This window comes from Lates calcarifer, linkage group LG24, assembly GCF_001640805.2.
Source record: "Lates calcarifer isolate ASB-BC8 linkage group LG24, TLL_Latcal_v3, whole genome shotgun sequence".
NCBI classification, from domain to species: domain Eukaryota; kingdom Metazoa; phylum Chordata; class Actinopteri; family Centropomidae; genus Lates; species Lates calcarifer.
This window is the reverse complement of record NC_066856.1, coordinates 1,504,924-1,526,742: the sequence shown is the minus strand read 5'-3', so window position 1 is coordinate 1,526,742 and position 21,819 is coordinate 1,504,924. Positions and strand designations below refer to the sequence as shown.

Here is a 21,819-nt window from a genome sequence, read left to right as displayed (position 1 = left end):
ACAATTCAACCCTGTGTTTGAATTATATATTTTTTAAACCACATTTGGTATATGCAGGCACAGATAAATATATATTCAGAGAGCCAGCACAACAGACAGCCTTTCTCTCCCAAGTGTGCACTGCAATTACTATAAATATCAGTGTTAACTGTTGCAAGCTTGCAAGACAACCTTAGTTTATGTAATTAAATCAATGAAATAATACATTAATGAATAAAACCTTGAGGATTGATTTCTCATAACAAAACATTAGTTAAAATCGTTTTTCCTACCGGAGAACTTCAGATTTACAAAAAGTAGACCGATACTGATCAGAGCAAATGAAAAATAATCCAGTCTCCAGTGGTGGCTCACATGTGGTATTTTCATTCCACAAGCAACAACAGTCTGGCAATGGCAGCAGACATTACCCCCAAAATAGCACATTTCCCAGCACCCTCCAGCCTCTCAGCAGGCATACTGCTTGAACAAACTTGGAACCTACACCCTCTGCTGTCCAAAGTCAACATCACATCTGTACATCATGCCGGGGACTGGTTTTAGCAGGAACAAATTTAGTAGTAAAACTAGGTCAGGTGGACAAATTTAGGACTGGAAGTACTTTATTGTATTCTACACTGATCAATCTATTATTCCAGACAGATCAAAGTCAGGATTAGGATTGTTCTGTTGTGGCTGAGTTTCACTCTGAGCCTGGGTTTGTTGCACTTGTCCACTAGATGTCCACATTGGGTTTTACATTTGCTTTCCTCTCTGTCTTCAGCATGCACTGGTCAGTGTACTGACATCCTCAATATATGAATTTGTATGCTTAAAGCTGAATTGGAATGTTGAGATTTTATGCACACATTTTTCTGCCTCAGTGAAGCTTTGGGCTCATCCTGATCACACCAGCAAGATTTCATTCATGTAAATTTAAGGAACTGGAGATCTAGCTTACATGACAGAGGTGTTATATGCCTTTAAGTATTTCACCTAACATAAAGGGACTGGGGAAGGAGAGTTGGATATTTTTGAGTGTACCCGGATGTTATGAAACACTTCATATATTATCATATAATTTCTCCCTCTTTGTGCAATCATTTAACTGAAGCTGAAGTTTGGAAATGGCTGATCTGTACTAAACATAATAATATAACACTATCAAAGTGCACGCTGATCTTCCAACATATAACATCAAGTAAGCCAGAAAAACCAGAGATATTTCCTCTTTCTGTCACTTTGTATTTCAAACTCTTGTTTTTGAACAGTTTGATCATGACAAAAATCTTTGGAGAAATGTGCTTCACTTGGTCACTTGTAGTTAAGTGAAGTGGCAGTTCAGAGTTTTCTTCACTGCAAAGGAAAACACAAGAAGAGAAAAACGTTTCAGTTTTTACTCTCATTTATTACATGTAAGGTAAAGCTGCTTTCAGACATTAGCTTCCTACCTTTATATGAGTGTTCACTCCACCTCCTCTCCTCATCTCTTCTCTCTCCTCTCTAAAAGAAAAACAGAAGACAAACAGGTTGTAGTTAAAAACTTTAGAAATCAGGTAAAGAGAGGTATAATTCATCATTACATTAAATCTGGTAATAACATGAAATATTTACCTTTTATATGAGAAGGTTTATATGTCATGTTGCCCTACCTCCTACTCTCCTCTCTTCTCCTCTTTCGTCGTCTCTCTAAAAGAAAAACAGAAGACAGGCAGATTGAAATCAGATAAACAGAGATATAATTAATAACTGCATGAAATCTGATGATAAGATGAAATACTTACCTTTTTCTTCAGGGGGTCTCCTCCTCCTCTCCTCCTGGTTGTATGTATCATCTCACCTTTTCCTTCCTAAATTATTTCTCCCCTATCGCAATGCAATGACTCACTACAGTGGACCCTCACTCGCTCTGTGCAGACACCCTGCCTGAGTCGTGGTGCAGCAACAAGAACACCACAGACCCTCAATCAATCAATTTCAAAGCAAATCAAATAAATTCAATCCAAATCATTCACAGAAATTTAAGGAAAATAAAATAAAATAAAATGAATAACTATGACGCTGTAAACACTCTTCTTCATGAAAAGGAAATTAAAAAACCGACTTACCTGGAGACTTGGTAATGGTTCCCAAACCACCCCTGTGAACTGGATGGCTCAGGTGGTCCAGGGGGGCACACCTCCAAAGGCTCAGTGGGTGGTTCAGGATGGGCGGGAGACAAGAAGCTAGAAGAGGAGGAGTGAGGGGAGAGGAGAGGGAGGGGAAAAGGAGAGGGGAGAGAAGAGATTGAAGAGGCAGAGGAGGAGGCAGGAGGGGAGAGAGAGGGGAGAGGTAGAACGCTGTGACAGGCTGGCACAGGGACCTTGTGGAGGACGACCTGAGGGATGATGGAGGAACTGGGGACAGGAACAAGAAGCGCTGTCCAGGTGTCCTGCTCCATCTGAAGGTAGAAACATATACAACCTTTAGACCTCTGCTCCACATCACATAAACATACCATCAACTGTTACCATAGTAACTCTCACACATCACTGAAATAAAAGTACCACAATGCGATAAAACTGTAAGATAAACAATAAAAATAAATGGCATGCATTAAGTCATACTAACACAAAGTTCATTATTATTTTTCCTTAATTATCAGTTGATTGCTCAGTATATATAATGTCAGAAATTAATAAAACAAAACAAACAAAAAACCTGGCAAATATTGACTTTTGACTTATTGACAATTATCAAAATAAATTTTCTGGGAATCCACCAATCAATTAATCAAATATGAAATAAATGTAAATGGTTTATCAGGTCAGCACATATCATAGTTCACAATCTCTCTGTTAAACCTGTTCTGTGTAAAATACATAAAAAATATATAAGAATTAAAAATGATTGTCACTACATGTATTACTTACGTGCAAAGCCAAAAGCCAAAAGTTTTTCTGTCCATCTGGAGTTTGTCTGTGTTTGAATAATTTAAGTGAAATAAAAAAAGCACTCTGAACTAGAATCATGGTCTAGACGTGAACAAAATTACTAATATTTTTGTGCAAATGCGCAAAGTTTAACAAGTCCCATAATTTATTTGCAAAACAACACAACATATATTGCACATGGCCATGCCCAGGGGTCACCAACAAATGAATTATCTACTTATTTTAAGCAATGTCTTGGATAATAAACAACATGTGGCATTTTGACAAATACATACATGGCATCCTGATGTCTGCCTGTAAAAAAAAAAAAAAAAAAGCCCTCACAAGACACGGGCTGCTTCCTGAACCTCCCCCAGTACAAGAGTAGATAGATATAGGAAATGATATTTACTATACTTTATGCGATCTATTGTTAATAAAGAAAAAAATATTGATTATAGCTGCTTTAAGTCATTAATCTGTCTTAAAGCATATCAGTCAGTTCAAGCTCTCCTCCATAACATGGGAGTTTTTTCCAAACACGGAGGTGAATATGTTCTTCTCCCCAGTAGGCAATGAGGTGAGTTCTACATGAAGTCTGTAGTGTAGAAGGTGAAGATGAACGGAGCCAGAACTGTTCCCTGCGGGGCCCCCGTGCTACAGATGACCATGTCAGACACACAGTCCTGTGTCCTCACATACTGTGGTCAGTTGGTGAGATAGTCCAAATTCCAGAATATGAGATGCTGGTCCATCCCCATGTGCTCCAGTTTGTCCCTCAGGAGCATAGGCTGTACAGTGTTTAAAGCACTGGAGAAATCAAAGAGCATGATTCTCACAGTGCTCAGTTTATCCAGGTGAGAGAGAGCTCTGTGAAGATGGTAGATGACTGCATCATCCAAACCGATGCCAGGTTGGTAGGCGAACTGCAGTGGGTTCTGTCTCACCAGGGGGCAGAGATGAACGAGAATCAGCCACTCCAGGGTCTTCATCAGGTGGGATGTTAGTGCCACTGGCCTGTGTTTTGTATCATGTGCCCCATGGGGAGTGGTATAGCTTTAAATATTCAGCTGAATTAAATGTCAATCAAACCTTTCCTAAGGTAAATTTGTAAGAAATAGCCATAATCACCTGTCAGGTCAACAACAAAAATGATTTTATTGTCATTCCTTTTTTGATTGGATAAGGTTTTCTATTGACTGTAATTGTTCTGTTGTTCCACAAGATGGAGCCATATGGAGTAAAATTTTGGGTAAATGTCATCGTCCTATAGTTCAGTTGTTCATGAAATTTTGATGACTTCAAAGGCAATTTTATAATTTCATATTTTAAGAAACCCTACAGTTTTCTTAAATATGTATCTGGGGATGTGAAAACACATTGACTCAGTCTGCCCCATTTATTTTGAACACTCCTACCATTGATTCAAAATCATCTGTTTTTAACCTTGACCAGTTGTGATTTTTTTCTCCATACAAAATGAGATACAAAATACATTACAAAATACAAAACATTGATACAAAATGAGTACAGAGTTGTTTTGAAAAGCAATATACAAAGAGTGGCAGGAATAAATGAAATACAGGAAAGAGGAAAAAAGCTTATGAAGCTGTTTATTTAGTGTATGTGTTGATCCGCCCAATGGAATACCATGAAATACCATGGAACCTCTTTAGTTTTTTTCTGTCAGTTGTCTCCTGTCCAAACTTTTCACTTCCCAGCAGTATGTTGAACACACTGTTCAGCTGTCACATCCCAACACAGTCATGCCGCGGACTAACACAAACTGTAAAGGGGGACGGACAAAGAGAAATATTGAAATACACTTTAAATACCACCCTTTCTCTTACTTGAATTTATTTACACTATAAATTTAGTTAAGTAATTTATATTTATAGTTATTCAACATTAGACACTTTTTGTTGTTTTAATTGGCTTGTGACATGGTTAAAAAAAAAAAAAACTCACAACCCTCTCCTCCAACACTGATGGTATGCCCCAAGGCATCATATATTCACTGATTCAGTTTCCCTCACAGACACAGACAACCAGTTTAGTGCATTTCTTTGCTGATTTTAGACTCAAAAAATGTCAGACAAAGAAATGCCAATGATGTGTGGGGGTCTTTCCAAGCCAGCTGAGGCCAACGATGAAGTTCAGAAGATTGCTGACAGTGTAAGTAGAAAAAAAGATGATTACACTTTGACTTGGTTCTGTCAGAACAATTCACACACCTTCAATAAGACCTGTATTTTATTTAGAGTTTGTTGTCACTTCATTGTTCCTCAGATGAAGCCCCATGCAGAGCAAAAAGCAGGAAGGAGCTATGATGTTTTCACAGCCAAGACCTATAGGACGCAGCCTGTGGCAGGAACCAACTACTTCATTAAGGTGATTATTATTTACAAGACAGAGAGGTCTTGAAAAAATATAATCTTTAAGGCAGATTGATGATTGGAAATGAAATTTACTCTTTAAGTACAAGATCGAATGTGACTTAAAGCAGCTATAATCACATTACCTGTGTGTGAAGGGGGTCACTTACAGTGATGACCCACAGGAAATTATCACTGGACTCTGCAGCTCCCCTCATTTCTATTGTTTTTGTTTTCCACCTCATGGATTTCATGTTATGATTCACTGTCATCACTCTCAAGTTCACTTTAGTCAGAGACAGTGACTAGATGGTGAACAAAGAGGAACATTTAACAGATAAGGACCCAGATGTTTTTCTCAGCAGTTAATGGAGAACAGAACAGAGCTAAAAGCAGAGTGGTTATTGGACTCAGGTTCATCAAAGACAGACACTTACTTTTGCTTCCTTGCAGGTCCATGTGGGGGGAGATGAACATATTCACCTCCGTGTTTGGAAAAAACTCCCATGTTATGGAGGAGAGCTTGAACTGACTGATATGCAGCACAGCAAGAGCCAGCATGACCCTATTGAGTACTTCTAATGGGATCACAAACCAAGCCAAGCATCTCATCAGAGCCTACAGGCTGCACTCTCATTTTAATCAGCTACATTACACAATGTCACCCATTCCTACCATGTAATAACATACTGTATATGTAATGTAGATCATGATGATAGGACTGTGTCAAAATGTGTCAAAATGGTTTTGTACAAGGTGAAGTAAAAAATGATATGGATGCTGTTTCAGTCTGTCTGACCATCACTGACCTCTCTAGTCTCTCTGGCATAACCTGGTCCAGATTTCACCAGTCTTAAGTGTAGAGGTTTTTGATCTGGACCTGGTCCAATGTGGTCTTCATGTGAAATAAGCCATGACATCTTCATTTTTTGCATTTTCATTAGAATAGAATAAAGGCTTTATAAATTTGAAAGTGGGTTTCAGACTGTATTTAACATGCTTTTGCGACATTAGCCTAAGAGGTGCTCAGCACTGCAATTTATGTTTCCCTTAACTTTTCCCTTAACTGCTGAGTCTGCAGCTTACTTCAGTGTTGCACTGAAAGTTTTACTTGAGGTATCCAGCAGGTCTCATAATGCAGGATAGCCTGCTTCATATTATTTGATCTTTAATATCAGTACATTAACATGTATTTTATTGTAGCTGATTGAAATGGGCACCATTTTAACTACATTACATACTGCTGAGCCATCAGCTTAATGTATAACACAAACAACACAAACACATTCACATATGGAAGGCAGTAAGTTACCAAACAAGATGTTGGCCCTCCAGAGAGTTTTTTAATCCTGAGTTCACTTTTTATTTTGGGAAGTATGGATCTGCTACACAACAGAGTTTAAAAAGGAAATACCAGAAAAAAGAAAAAAGAAAAAAGCTTATGAAGCTGTTTAATTAGTTATGACTCATCTTTCACTCTCCAAATCTATCAACATGGAAACCACAAGTTTTGTCTTTCCAGGTATCACTTGTCTCCTGTCCAAACTTTTCACTTCCCAGCAGTATGTTGAACACACTGCTCAGCTGTCACATCCCAACACAGCCACGCCTCGGACTAACACAAACTGTCTGTAAAGGGGGACGGACAGAGAGAAACACTGAAATATATTTTACAAATCTCCCTTTCTGTCACTTTAAATCAATTTAACTACACTAGAAATTTACACAAGTTTCCTCTAGTCATTCAAAATCAGACACTTTTTGTTGTTTCATTCGGCTTGTGACATCGTTAAAAAGCACCCCACCCCTCCTCCTATGCTGATTCTGCGATCCAAAGAGTCATATAGTTCACTGACTCAGCCTGAATGCCTCACAGACACAGACACAACCAGTTTAATCCATTTCTCTGCTGATCCCAGCCTCAAAAGATGTCAGACAACCAAATGCTGATTTGTGGAGGTATGTGTGGGGGTCCTTCCGAGCCAATTGATGCAGATGACAAAGTTCAAAAGATCGCTGACAGTGTAAGTAGACAAAGAAAGATAATTGAGTCCCACAAAACTATTCACACACCTTTAACAGTGCCTGTGTTTCATTTTGATATTGTTGTCACTTCATTGTTCCTCAGATGAAGCCCCATGCAGAGCAAAAAGCAGGAAGGAGCTATGATGTTTTCACAGCCAAGACCTATAGGACGCAGCCTGTGGCAGGAACCAACTACTTCATTAAGGTGATTATTATTTACAAGACAGAGAGGTCATCTTTAAGACAGATTAATGACTGGAAACAGTTTGTACTCTCTAGCAACAAGATTTAAAGCAGCTGTTATCAATTATCAATTATTATAATATTCTCTACATAAACAATAGGTCACATGACTTGTGTGTGAAGGGAGTCACTTATAGTGACAAACCCACAGATAATTATCAATGGACTTTGCAGACTCTTAAGGACCTAAGCACCTAAGGACCCAGATGTTTTTCTCAGCAGTTAATGGAGAACAGAACAGAGCTAAAAGCAGAGTGGTTATTGGACTCAGGTTCATCAGAGACAGACACTTACTTTTGCTTCCTTGCAGGTCCATGTGGGGGGAGATGAACATATTCACCTCCGTGTTTGGGAAAAACTCCCATGTTATGGAGGAGAGCTTGAACTGACTGATATGCAGCACAGCAAGAGCCAGCATGACCCTATTGAGTACTTCTAATGGGATCACAAACCAAGCCAAGCATCTCATCAGAGCCTACAGGCTGCACTCTCATTTTAATCAGCTACATTACACAATGTCACCCATTCCTACCATGTAATAACATACTGTATATGTAATGTAGATCATGATGAGAGGAGTTTATCCAAGGTGAATAAAAAAAGATGATTGAATTAATCTGATTTGTTGTGATTTTCTTTAGCGTTGCTTTTCTTTTTGTGGTGGTTTCTGATTTGTAAAATAGCTGTGGGGCAGGGCGTACAGTGACTTCAGAAAATACACTTTTGTTTACCCCTCTTTAATGTATACGCCTTTTTTTTATGCCTAAGCCAAGTCAGAGGCATGCAGACAGCTCAATCTGCTAAATACTGACAAATTATAAAGCACAGTTTTCAGGGTGTGGTGACAGGGTGTGGTGACAGGTGGTGTAGCATTGCTGTGGATTAGAAATGAAGGCAGAGTGCTGTGATTTTATACCTTTTTCCAGCCACACAAGCTTTCAGAAAAAAAACGCACAGAAATACAATACACCTTTAACAGTAGCACTATAGGTTTGGAGTACCCCTAGTATTTATAATCAGTATATAAACATGGAACAAATAATTTGTAACAGTATACAAGCAAATATAAGGACATTCACAAGTATTTATCAATGTACCGTATTTTTCAATAACCAACTATTTTATTACAGTGTTTCACCATATTGTCACTCAATATATATTTACACATTATTGCCACAGGTGGAGTTATAGAACAACAGATACATGAACACTAATGTAAATGGTAAATGGACTGTACTTATAACACATTCATTCACAGATGCACACACACATCGGGGGCGATTTGGTATCTTCAGTATCAGTATCAGTATCTTCCCCAAGGATACTTCGGCATGCGGACTGGAGGAGCCAGGAATCGAACCACCAAGGTTGTTAAAAACAAATAAAACATATTTATATACTGATTGTACATGATAAATGAAGGGGAATTAAAGTAGAGTGTATTTTGCTACAGCTTAAAATAAGGGGATATATTTATTATTTGAAATAAAGAACTTGATTCTTCCTATAATTTAAAGGGAAATGTTTAAAAAATATATTTATTATGATTATGAGCTTATCTACACTTCTACAGTCTTAAACACTGAATGTGTTTTTCCACAGACACAGAGCTGTGAGGAACATGGACCAGTATATACAGCAAATTCCTTCATTTTGTCTGAACAAAAAACATTGTGCAAGCTACACATATATTTCTGAGTCACACCCACAATACTGAATGTACCCTATGGACTTGGTGATTGATCTGTTTGTAAAGGATCTAGGTGATAAATATGTATACATGCAAATGGACTGACAAGACCTACAGAGGCCAGAGAAAACAAAAGGAGACTAAGCTAACACACAGTCCTGTATTCGTCTGTCAGTCACATTAGAGCTTTCTGTAGTTTTTACTACTTGTTTTATGACCCAGTGTGCTTACTGTATATGATGTCAGATTTTTGTTTTGTGTGAACTCACCAAACCAAATCCTTGTCAGTGTTCAAACAGTGATACATGTTGAATCTTGTATCTATACATTATTCTGGCACAGCACAGACTACAACCTCTCAACACAAAAACACATCACATCACATTCCTTCATTCTGTGCTCAATAGCTCTTACTTAAACTAAACTGTTGACCCTGCTGACTAAACTGTCTCTGTGAAACTTGTGATTTAAGCCATCCTCCAAGTCACACCCAAGCCAAACCAAGTCCAAGCCATGTAGTTAAATATGTTGAAACTGTACCATTAATCATGCAACCTTATTTTGAGTTGACCGCAGTTATTAGTCACATCCCAGACAGTCAGTTTCATCTTGTGACTGCTGTTCCTCTTTGTAAAGCACATGCTGCATGATTTCTGTCTCTAATAACAAATTAAATAGTAAGAACAGATCTCCTATTTCATCATGAGTTTTTTTTTTTTTTTTTTTTTTACTGACACATGATTTACATGAGGAAATAATACCATCCTTCTTATACCAATATCTTTAACAATAAATTCTCTTACTGTTTGATTAACATTATTCACTATTAAAGGGTGACTTGATGAGCTTTAACTGCTAAATGTACTATTATCCAAAAGTAAAGCAACTAAATTGGTACTTTAATGTCTAACAGTAAAATACATTTGTATTTAATGTGCTCCAAAATGTTTAAATAACCAAATTTAGATTATTCAAGTGCTATTAATGTAAATTTCATCATCTCAATTTCTCTACTTTTTTGTGCCTGGCTGACTGCACGCAGGTTTTTAATGTTTGGGTCCCTCCAGTGTAGGAAACAGAAATTACATTTATGTTCTCCTGCCTGTGCTCTTTGATTACTGACACATTTTCAGTCAATAATAATGCAGCTGTTCTGCATCTTCCGGGGTGTGTTTACATGTCATACGTGATGTGACTACAAATTATAGTATAATTATAGTTATATTATATCATCAATTATATAACCAATTAATAACTTACTTTGTTGTAACATTGCTCTACAAGCCATTCAATGCTGCTTGAATGCTAAAAAGGGGATTTTAAATGACAACCTTTTCTTTTGAGACGTTGAAATCAACCTAAAATCTGTCGACCTTTTTGTCCACATATCTTCTAATTAGTCATCATGATTGCATGTTCAAAAGATGTAGAGTGCTTTCTCACTGTAGTTCATATACGGTGCATGTACCTCATATATTTTTTTTTATATTAAATTTGCTGTGGATTGCTGTGGATCTACAAATCCACATCTAAAATTTGCACTTACTGGTGTTTACTCACTAGTTGTTGAGGAATTTGATGTGAAGGAGTAAGAAATGATGATTTCTTGCATTCTTTACATGTCTATGTAGTGATAAAGGGTGTGTGTGAAAGACTTGCCATTCCAAAATACTGAGGAGGTAAATTAGGAGTTTCACAGACATAAAAGAAAACACTCCTTTATATCTGTATTTCTCAGATTAAGCAAGTTCTCAGAACTGAAATTCTGGAGGAAAATTGGTCACTGTTGAGTAATAACTGTACAAATTCTTACTGTCATTATAAAGTCTGTCGTGCATGCGAGGCCTCCATCACCTGACATGGGCTTTGATAGAAAAGAATGCAGCCAGTTTTTTAGTAGGAAAGTAAAGAAGCCCAGATTTTACTTTGACACATTTAGCATTGAAACATCCCAATCTTCAAATGTTTGTATGAGGCAAACAGCAGAATCAATATTTCAATTGTATTTAAAGAAAAGTTGTACATTTTGGGAAATATGCTGAGTGGCTTTCTTGCTGAGAGGTATATGAGGAGAATAGGCCACTCTCATATCTGTACGCTGAATGATCTAAAGCCAAGCCACAGTTAGCTTAGCTTAGACCACAGACTGGAAGAACTTTGGAAACAGCTAGCCTGCCACTTACCAGCACCTTTAAAGTTGTGTGTGTTTTGTGTCTGTATGCAGTCTTGTTATGTGTAGGTCAGTCCAAATTCAATACTTCAGATAATTTTCCTGTGGATCAATGAAAACCATTTTTTTCCTTTAAGAAATAACCACAGTGGTCTGTATCTGCTAATTAGTTTATTTAGTTTGATTAGTCTGACATGCAGCATGCATAAATGCAGCTGTTCCAGCACCTCACACATTTTAATCTGTCATACATGCGTACATGCTTTGATCCTTCATTATATCAAATATACAAGCATTAGCTAAAATGATTCCTGTTTAATCTTAAAGTCTCATCAGGGTGATAAAGGGTGTGGGAGAAATGATTAGTTCTTATATGCCTCCCAAAGAAGCAAACAAGGAACCACATCTATTTCAGTCATTATGTTGACCACTCCTTATAAGTGTGGCTGTGTTTAGCCACAATCTTATACACAGTTAACATCAGTGAGTCTTCATTAATCTGATATAATAGGAAAAACATTCTCTTGTATGTTCTCTTGCCTGTATCCCATCCACCTCTCAACTGAAATAACACCATTTATGTTAGTTTGTGGCAGTTTGATTAAATACAGCTTTACTAGGAATATGCAGCATGTGAGCATAAGTTAAACAAAATAATAAAGTTTTTTGAAAAACTTGCACATGGAGTCAGAAACAAATGAATTAACCACCACTTTTTTTTTTTTATAAACAATGTCTTAGCTTACAAATAAAATCAAATCATTACAATCTTATGTAAAACCTGCAGTATCACAAAGTAGAAGTACTCAGTTACATTATATTGTTGTACACACTGACTGTAAAATACATGAGTAAACCCCCTCTGAGCATTAAGACATATTTTTCTCTAAATGAGCACCATGACATGACCAAACTGAAATTTATTAAACTTATACTTAATAACAACAGAGAAATATAGGTCATTTATATCTGTAAAATAAGTGAATCAGGCAGCTTTGTGTAAGGCTGGGGTTGCAAAAATGAGTACACCCTTGAGTCAGTCGGGCAAGTATTTAATATTCTAATACTTACTGTGCCCTCCCTTACTTTTATGTTCTGCACTGCAGATCAAGTGTACAAGTTTGTGACACACTATTCCAGGACAGCCTTTGATGGGGAGTGCTGCATTACATTGCTCAACTCATCTCTTCAAAAATTCTCCACAGGTGCTCATTAGGGTGGAGGTCAGATGACATACTGCAATACTTTCACCTTGTTCTGCAGTAAATCAGCAAATTCATGATGCCATCAGTGTAGAACAATTCCCCCACAACCTCAGAGGTCAGACCGGGTCTATATGTGAGTGTGAACTGTACAGAGCCACATTTTCCACTTGAATGATTTCTGCAAATTTATGCTCCTGAAAATATAGGATGTGAATTTAAAGGTAACTCGGAGAGAAGTTGTGCACTTCTTTGTGCAGAAAAATCTCCGTGCACCGTTTCCTCATTTCATCATATCACGTTACAAAAAATTAATATATTGTTATAAGTTAAAACCGCAATAACGTGAAAAATGTACTGAAGTGTTCACAGACTCTCACTCTGAAAATGTTTTGCTCCAAAGCACAAAACTCGTGTTTATAATCACAGCAGTAATTAACGGTTTACCATTTGTGTGGATTATTTTTAGAACTGAGTGAAAACTGTTTTCATAGTTTCGGCTTCCGTACTGTGACGTGGAATGCGGAAGGGCGCGTCAGGCTGTAAACAGTAAAAGCTGAGGCTTTATAGTGAAGTCAGCCTGTCACTGAAAAACTCCTGATCTCTGCTGGACTGTGAGGAAAGCGTCTGACAGTGAGTAGCGCTTGTTTCTCCCTCCGCTTATGACTGTAGGTTTGAACAGTTTAGTTTGAAGCTGCTACTGTAACAGTAATAACCTGCTTTAAAGCTGCAGTCATTGTCTCATAGATTTTACCGAGCAGGTAAAACGGGAAACGCCTCGTGTTACAGGTGTAAAGTCCTCGTTTGACAGGTCTGGTGTCAGTATGTGTAGACTCTCAATGGTTTTATTAAAGTATAAAGACACGTACAGCTTCATAAGTAGTTTCCTTGTGAAATGTAAAAGCAATATTAACTCTGTTTGTCTGTTTCTGTTGGTTGCATACTTTCATGATTTCTAAATACATTTACAGTCTGCTGCTGATCTCATATCCACACCATCAGATGCTGCTAATTTAAATAAAATCCTAAATTACTAATGATATACATACACGTTTATACTATAATTATATATATGTATATGTATGTATATATATATATATATAATTACAATAATAATAAGAAGCAATGCACTTTTAAATACACTGTTACATCATTAGGAGCTAGAAGGTAGGCAGTGAAATCAGATATTTAAAAGTAAAATCTAAAGATAAAAGCAATTAAAACAACAGTAGCAAAAATTATTTGGATAAACCAAACTGTTTTAAAGAATTTTATTGAATTAACCCTTGATTGATGTTTTGAACTGAAGACTGAGTCTTAACAGTTTAGAAATTGTCCTAATATATTTTCTGTCAGGTGTTTACACTCAGAAAGAATCAATGTTATTATAAATGAAAAATCAGTTTGGCTCAGCGACAGATTGAGATTCTAATCAGATAAAGATATTTAAAAGTTGTAATGTAATAGTTAATGCTCTGCCCTCCTCTCTTTGCAGACACGATGGCATCATCAGCCCCTCTGTCCAAGGCCAACACCACCTTCTGTCTGGATCTGTTCAGAAAGCTGAGCGACAACGACAACACTGCAAATGTCTTCTTCTCTCCTTTTAGCATCTCTTCAGCCCTGGCTATGGTGATGCTGGGAGCCAGAGGAAACACAGCCACACAGATGTCAGAGGTACATGACACACACACACACACACACACACACACTGTTGCTTGTCTTGTGGATATGTATGTAATACATTAACACTGTAGACAGACAGTATGTTGAATGTAATAGGAATGAAAGGGCAGACTGGAGTACTGGAGGCGTGTGAGCCCACATTCAGTATGAATCACCAGTTTTGTCTTCCAGTATCAGCAAAAATGACAAAGATCTGCTCTGTTCAGACTCTGACCAGGTTTTATGGGGGGGCAGGTCTTTGTTGTGTTACTATAGGAACACGATCCATAACATGGAAGTGTCAGGGCAATAAAGATCTAGGTACAGTAAAGCACTCTGTACACCTTATCAGTTCCCATTATGTGCATATGTACAATATGTCTACTTGTCTGGCTGCCTCAGGTAATTCTTAAAGTAGTCATAAATGGATCACAGCTTTCACAAAGTGTTGGGATCTTTAAGAAATTCATGAAATTAGTTACTGTTTAAAGCCTGTATCCAGCATAACCACCAGAGGGGCCTGGGTGATAACCAGGTCACTGTGACATTCAGCAGAGGTAGCTGAAATGTAGGTGGAAGTTGACCTGCTGTAAAACAAGAACATTTAGTGACATTTTTCTAAATGATTGCTAAAGCAAAGCCGCTCCCAGCCAAGGGTGGTGCAAGTGTGAGTCTGTGAGGACTCACCCTCAGCCTCACCCTCACCCTTATTCCATCATTTCAAAATGACTGGAGTCTTTGGGAAACAACTCAGCCATTTGAAATGACAATGTTAAAGAGCAGGATGAGAGCTAATGATGACACTGATGTGGTTATTCACAGTATGTGCTGGTTGATTTTCATTGTGAGGTTTTTTGTTGTTACATAAACACAATATAATATCACATATCATTTGATGCAGCAGCAGGAGGGTCATTACCTGGCTGTTAAACAGGGTCAGGGACAAACAAGGTGTTTTTATATAAGGGTCGTGCAGTGCCTTTATGAAAGAGTTCACTACACAAAGAAAATAAACAACACAACCTGTTCTGAATTATTTGTGCTTTGTGTATAAAGGCTGGGTTTCTTCCAGAGGGAAATAAATCCACCCGTTTGTGGAATGTGAAGCCAGATGTGAGGACAGCAGCTCATCTGCTCCAGAGCTGCACCAAGAAGCAAAGAAGGGAGGACAGAGACAGAGAGGGCGTCAGGGTCGGGGTCAGGGTCAATGAGGGTTTTAAAGCTAGGTGTCTGATTAACTGACTGCGTTAATTACCATATTAGTTGGGTATCTGTCAGCAGTTTCAACAACACAAAATCCAAATGAAATTGGTTTGATTCTGCCTGTGTCATGAGTTGTGGTAATAAAATGAAAAGAATGCAAAGAAAGCATGAAAGAAAGCAGACAGTAACAGGGCTGTTTAGCAGTCAGTTATCAGAGAGTCCAGTTGGGCGAAAACTTTTTTTTTTCCTAACTTGTTCGTTCGCCAACCAGCCAACATCTGCTGTAGCAAATACGGCAGCCAGTCGATGCGTTTAAGAAATGTTACGGTCAACAGTGATGTCACCTGAATTTTTCAAGAACTTGTCACTTATCTTCTTGCTGACCACCAACCTGATGATTCAATCCAATATTGAAATGTGCCACGTACTTAAAACATTATTCTCAATCTCAGTGTGATACTACTGTCAGGTGAACTCCTTCATATACACCACCTGTCATGTTGCAAAAGTGTTGGATGTCATTTAACTCCAATTCCCCATCTGTTGCACTCTCAGGCAAGTTTGCATTCATACTACTACAGTACAACCATCTCTCCCAGCTGACTCAACGTGTGGATGCATGTTTTTAATCAAATCTTAACTCAGCTTTCTTAGTTTCTTAATTTAGATACTCTATAATCTTTCCACATGCCCCTGGCAACTGAGAATCACTGGTCTGAACAGGTACAGGTGAGCTCATAACCAATAATCTGATTCATCATGAGAGCAACAACATGTTTTTTTGGTGTGTCAATTGCTTTAATTTTCTCTTCACTTTTGGCACCATGCGGCTTGGTAAATCTTTCTCACAGTACTCTGATTGGCTCAGGAAAGCAACTTAACCAGAGCTGAAAATCCTGTTTTTGGTCTTGGAGGTACTCCGTGTTCACTACACCACTTTTGGGTGTGGTCGCTCTTTGGCACCTCCATTCCCCATCACATAAAAGATAATATAACAAAGAGTGAAAGATTTGACTGAAGGTGCCAATGCAGTGACTCTCACCAGTTTTCCAGTCATTATAATTCAGCACAGTCATTTACATTCAACAGGTGAACAGGAGAGTGTGAAGATGGCTGCTATATCATCACCTCTCTGTGTCTTCGTACTGGAGAGGTTTGTCCTACAGCTGCATACAGTAGAGGTGTTTTACTGAAGATAAAGTATGACTTGACCCACTTCTCTCTGATCAGCTGTTTAACTGGCTCAATTTTTGATCCACCTTCCCAGTCTAAGGGTAACATACAAGACTTTCAGAGTAAAACCCGCTAGAATGATACTGTAACTTCCTGTACACAACCAGAGACACATGATCTCTAATTTAAAAGTGAACACCACCAATTGCACCCATAGGTCCTCAGCTTCACTAAGGCAGAGAAGCCACGGCGTGCAGGAGCACAGCAGATGCAGATGCCGTTGGAGATGCCGATGCAGATGCAGCAGCATGTCCAGTCCATGCTGCCACCGCATCTGCGGAAGGTGGTAGCAAAGCTAAGAGAACAGGGATGCTAAACTAACCGAGGGGTGTTCACTTACAGATGGTCTGGGTGGTGTCGTGTGGTGACGGGAATTCTTGGAGACAAAGAGAATTTTCACTTGTTTTTCTACCAATCTGTGATATTAGAAAAACACAGGAACGTAAGGGAGTAGTCCTGCTGAAGGGTTTATGTGTGACTCAACAAACCTCAAAGTGTTGCATCATTCACAGGAATGTATTTCTGACTTTTCCTTTTCTATTTCTGGTGAGTCATTTATCTCTGATAAGCTGCTTGAAACCGCAGTGTGGTTAAACTTAACCGTCAAAAGTTTAACATTTTGACAACCCATCAAAAAAGCATTAGAAAAATTGAGCACACACATGAAACAGTTTCCTTTTGTTTGTATGTCGTGACCAGCTGTATTACTCTGATAACATTCTTGTATGTGGATAAAACCAAATTCAGGAGCATCATTATGACAGTCTACTGAAGATTCTAGTTTTTGTATTCAAAGACAGGCTTTGCTTTTAAAATAACCGTGTGAATAGCATCATGGTGGAGGGATGTTGTGCTTCTTCATGTGACTCTCTGTGGAGTGGCTGGTCAGAGCTTGGGCAGGTATTTCCAGGGGTTCTTCAAATGCATTATAAAAAGGTGTTAAGATATTTTCTCTACTTTTTCCAGTGTCAGTTTCTTACTGTATTCTTATTTTTGCCATATTTTTTCAGTCAGTGTTGAGATTTTGTGCATCAGTGCTGACATGCAAATGGTTCAGATGTTTTCAGATACAACTGCTATAAGATGTCAACTCAAAAGAACACACTAGTATATAAAACATTCATCTATTCATTCATTGTATGTAATCATTCATCTATATCCACTTGCATGTCCAAATTTTACACACCTGACTGTCTGAGCTTTTGTTTTTATGACCAATTAAGATTTCCAGCCTAATATGCACAGTTTATTTGTGGGAATATTTTAGGTGAGTGACTGCGTTGTCAGTCGCCCACCAAGACAACAATCTAACACAAACCCAACAGATTGACTAACAGACCAGTGTGATGAACTCTGCATATTAGACTGGTCTAACATTGGCTCAGTGTGTCTCTCTAACACCTCTTGTCGACTTTGTCCACAGTGTCTGAAAACCCAGGACTGTCAGGACGTCCACACCAGCTTTACCCAACTGCTGACTGAGTTCAACAAGGCAGATGCTCCTGTACGCCCTCAGTGTGGCCAACAGACTGTACGGGGAACAGTCCTACCAGTTTATTGAGGTGTGTGTTTCAGCATGTGTGTAAGTGTGCACTTCATTGATTGCTTGTGGTTTTGTTTGAAGAATGTCAAGGTGGAGAAAATGAGAGGCTGAGATAGGAATCTTTAAGCTTCAAGTAAAAAAGGAGTGGCTGAGGGAGTGGGTAGGAGGCCAGCATACAAGCAGGTGGAGCGGTGACTGTGAAAATACTCTCCTGGCTGTGATGACTATAAATTCCACAAAGTCAAATAAAGAGATTGTTGTGTTTGGGTGGTCACAATCAGTAAATGTGTTGTTGACGGTTTCAGGATTTCTTAACACAAACCAGGAAGCTCTACAACGCTGAGCTGGAGTCAGTGGACTTCAAAACCAGCTCTGAGGCAGCAAGAGTCAACATCAACAGCTGGGTGGAGAAGCAGACACAAGGTGAATCACACACACCTTTTAGTGTGTACATAGACCTGCATGTCCTCCTCATGCAGTGCCATTGCACTGAAGAGCTGAGAAAAACCTTGAGATGACCCCCAGTGACTGGAAAACCACAGTAATGTTGCATGATCACAGTCTTGTGTCTCATCTTTGTTGCCAAAGTAGCTGGATTTCCAGATTTTCACAATTGCTCCTAAACACGTAGACTTACGTGGCCTCACAATGCTGTCAGTTTTCACTATGATTTCACTATGGTGGACCACAAGTGACCAGAATTCCTTCTGGTCAGATATGCTGACTGCCACTTTAATCCAGTTTTCTTGGTATTAAGACAGAAAGATTCCATATTAATGTAGAAATTACAAAGTAAACAACCAGGAAATGCAAGACTCTTTCAATATTACCATATGTTCTAGTAAATATAGTTGAACTAAATTCTACATCTGGAAAACATGGCAGCTGAGCTTGTCATTTCCTCATCATTTTAACTTTGTGCCTCCAATTCTCAGGTAAAATCAAAGACGTGCTGGTCCAGGGTGTGGTGAATGACATGACCAGGCTGGTGCTGGTCAATGCCATCTACTTCAAAGGCAACTGGAACAAGCAGTTTAAGGAGAACGCTACACATGATGTTCAGTTTAGACTCAACAAGGTAACACAGAGATGTAATAGGTGTGGGAAGGTTACTAGCAATAAAAAAAAATAAAAATAAAAAAGGTACAGGTTTGTGTCAAGTCAGGCTGTAAACTTCTGAATTGGTCTTGAAGAAATGGTTTTTTTTAGATTTTTCTGTTTCCTCTTTCTCAATGAGAAGTTGTGAAAAAATGTGAATGAAAAGAGTTCATCATCAGGGCCAGGGGAGGAAACCTGACTGGACAGGAAGTGCTGGAAATCAGGGACAAAAGAGTGTGAAATCTGACCTGGGTCATTTGCTGGACACATGTTTTGCATATTAGTCAAGATCAGGAGGGAATGTTTCCCAACAGCTTTTTAAACAGTGTGTGTGTTAATTAAAGGTTGGAACTGCGTTTCTTAGACCACATGGTGCTTATGAGAAAATGTTTGATGCCAAAGTAAATACAGAGTTTAAGTCTGTAGACAGCAGTACTGTCCATCCAATCAGATATTGTTTTCTTTATTGACAACACACCTTGTTGAGATAGGAATCTTTAAGTACACGTCTATATCACTGCAACAAGGTGATGTGTACAAGAGTTCAGCTGGTGTTAGAATATATAATATTTTCCTGTTGGCTCTTTTCAGAATGAGACCAAGCCAGTGAAGATGATGCACCAAAAATCAAAGTTCCCTTTGACCTTCATCCCTGAAGCCAGCTGCCAGGTAATCAAGAGATGCTTTAATTAATCAGTTAATACAGTATCTGTCTGTTTGTTGCTGTGTAAACTCATAAACTATCCAGTATATATTTACTCTAATCTTGCTGTCATACAGATCCTAGAGATGCCTTACAAAGGGAAGGAGCTCAGCATGCTCATCTTTCTACCTAATGAGATAGAGGATGGTACCACCGGTCTGGAGAAGGTAGAACACACACGCACTCGCACCTCCACACATGAAGAAACCCACGAGACACAGGCAAGCTAATAATTAATATTGTGTCCACCCCCAGCTGGAGAAGCAGCTGACCTATGAGAACTTTGTGGAATGGACTCGTCCAGACATGATGGATCAAACTGAGGTCCAGGTGGGTCTGCCTCGGTTCAAGATGGAGGAGAAGTATGACATGAAGACTGTCCTGGTTAGCATGGGCATGGTGGATGCCTTCGACGCGGCACTGAGTGACTTCTCAGGTAGGACACGTAAAGTACCTGGACTTTATCAGAACGTTCAGAATCATTTAAAGATCAGGAAACAAGAAACCTGAACTGGCTCCTGTCAAGATACAGAGGTTCTCCCTTATTAGTGTAATGTAGGGTGAGATCAGTTAAATATTCTCTGTCCATCTCTTCTGTGACAGGCATGTCTCCTGCCAACGACCTGTTTCTGTCAAAAGTCGTCCACAAGGCTTTTGTGGAGGTGAACGAGGAGGGAACTGAGGCTGCTGCTGCCACTGCTGCCATCATGATGCTGCGCTGTGCTCCGATGCCTCCAGCCATGTTCATCGCAGACCACCCCTTCCTCTTCTTCATCCGACACAACCCCTCCATGAGCGTTCTGTTCGCCGGCCGGTACTGCTCCCCTGTGTGAGCACTACATTGTTGAGGTTTTTCTCAGCTGGAGGTGGAGGGGGGAGGTTACAATACATCTACAACTGCAATAATACAACATTTTATTTGGTAAAAAATGAATCACCACCATCAGAGTTTCCTGTAGCTAATTACACCCTGAGCTCCCGTCCTACATTTTCAGCACAAGGTTGATGAGTAAAAACTATGGTGTTGGATTTTCTAAACTGTGGCTTCTTGTCTGCATCACTCCTGAGTGATTCTGAGTTTCTACTGTGCCTACGTGAACACTAGGCTTTTGCACTGTTTCACATTTGCAATCCCATCCTTTGGATCTGGTTCACTTTATGTCTGTAATACGTGTTTGGCCCTATCTGCTGCAGCCTCACACCCCTACCCTAGTTTATCTTTACCATTAGAGTCTAGATTGTGTTATATTGTACTTCACACCCTTTGAAGGAATTGCTTTATCACAGTGTACATTGTGCCTTTTTCATTCGGCAGCATAGGTGAAGGTGAAGGTGAAGGTGGGGGTGGAGGTGAAGATATGATGGCTGCAAGATTCTCTGCACTTTATCTACACAACATGCAATTTAATGGTTTTATATATTCAGTTAACCAAAGACAATATTGTGATGAGATCACATAGATATGATTTATCCTTGATAATTATGTAAAGTGCAGTTATACTTTATGTAATGTACCAATAAACATATAACGACTATAGACTAAAAAGAACAAGAGTTTACATGAAGTTTTGACCTGGCCTGGAGTCCAGGTCATGTTTATGTATCCTGCTTTTACAATGAAATAAAAGTGTGTGATTCACTAATATTATATGTCTTTTTTTTTTTTCAATTGACATTTTCTCAGAGCTGGTTCAGCCACGTGTGATAAAGATATCATGTGGTTTGAGCATTACTTGTGTAAGTTAATACTACACTGGTGTTTAATGACATGTTGCTTA

At 38.8% G+C, this 21,819-nt stretch overlaps 3 protein-coding genes across 3 annotated transcripts; all 3 read left to right on the top strand.

Annotated features, from left to right (window-relative positions):
- The first annotated feature begins 4,901 nt into the window (after positions 1–4,901).
- On the top strand, positions 4,902–6,054 carry LOC108898287 (cystatin-B). Its single transcript, XM_018698236.2, has 3 exons — positions 4,902–5,066; positions 5,181–5,282; positions 5,720–6,054. The coding sequence occupies exons 1-3, from the start codon at positions 4,980–4,982 to the stop codon at positions 5,846–5,848; spliced, it is 318 nt and encodes a 105-aa protein (XP_018553752.1). The 5' UTR covers positions 4,902–4,979; the 3' UTR covers positions 5,849–6,054.
- Positions 6,055–7,121: 1,067 nt separating this feature from the next.
- Positions 7,122–8,150, top strand: LOC108898286 (cystatin-B). The gene is made up of 3 exons (XM_018698235.2): positions 7,122–7,290; positions 7,395–7,496; positions 7,845–8,150. The coding sequence occupies exons 1-3, from the start codon at positions 7,195–7,197 to the stop codon at positions 7,971–7,973; spliced, it is 327 nt and encodes a 108-aa protein (XP_018553751.1). The 5' UTR covers positions 7,122–7,194; the 3' UTR covers positions 7,974–8,150.
- A 4,944-nt stretch (positions 8,151–13,094) lies between these two features.
- LOC108898280 (leukocyte elastase inhibitor-like) lies at positions 13,095–21,684 on the top strand. Its single transcript, XM_018698227.2, is given in 11 exon segments — positions 13,095–13,229; positions 14,092–14,273; positions 16,855–16,980; positions 18,121–18,198; positions 18,200–18,259; positions 18,546–18,663; positions 19,176–19,318; positions 19,930–20,007; positions 20,119–20,208; positions 20,297–20,477; positions 20,645–21,684. Coding segments are annotated over 10 exon segments (1,281 nt in total). The 5' UTR covers positions 13,095–13,229; positions 14,092–14,096; the 3' UTR covers positions 20,875–21,684.
- Positions 21,685–21,819: the final 135 nt, after the last annotated feature.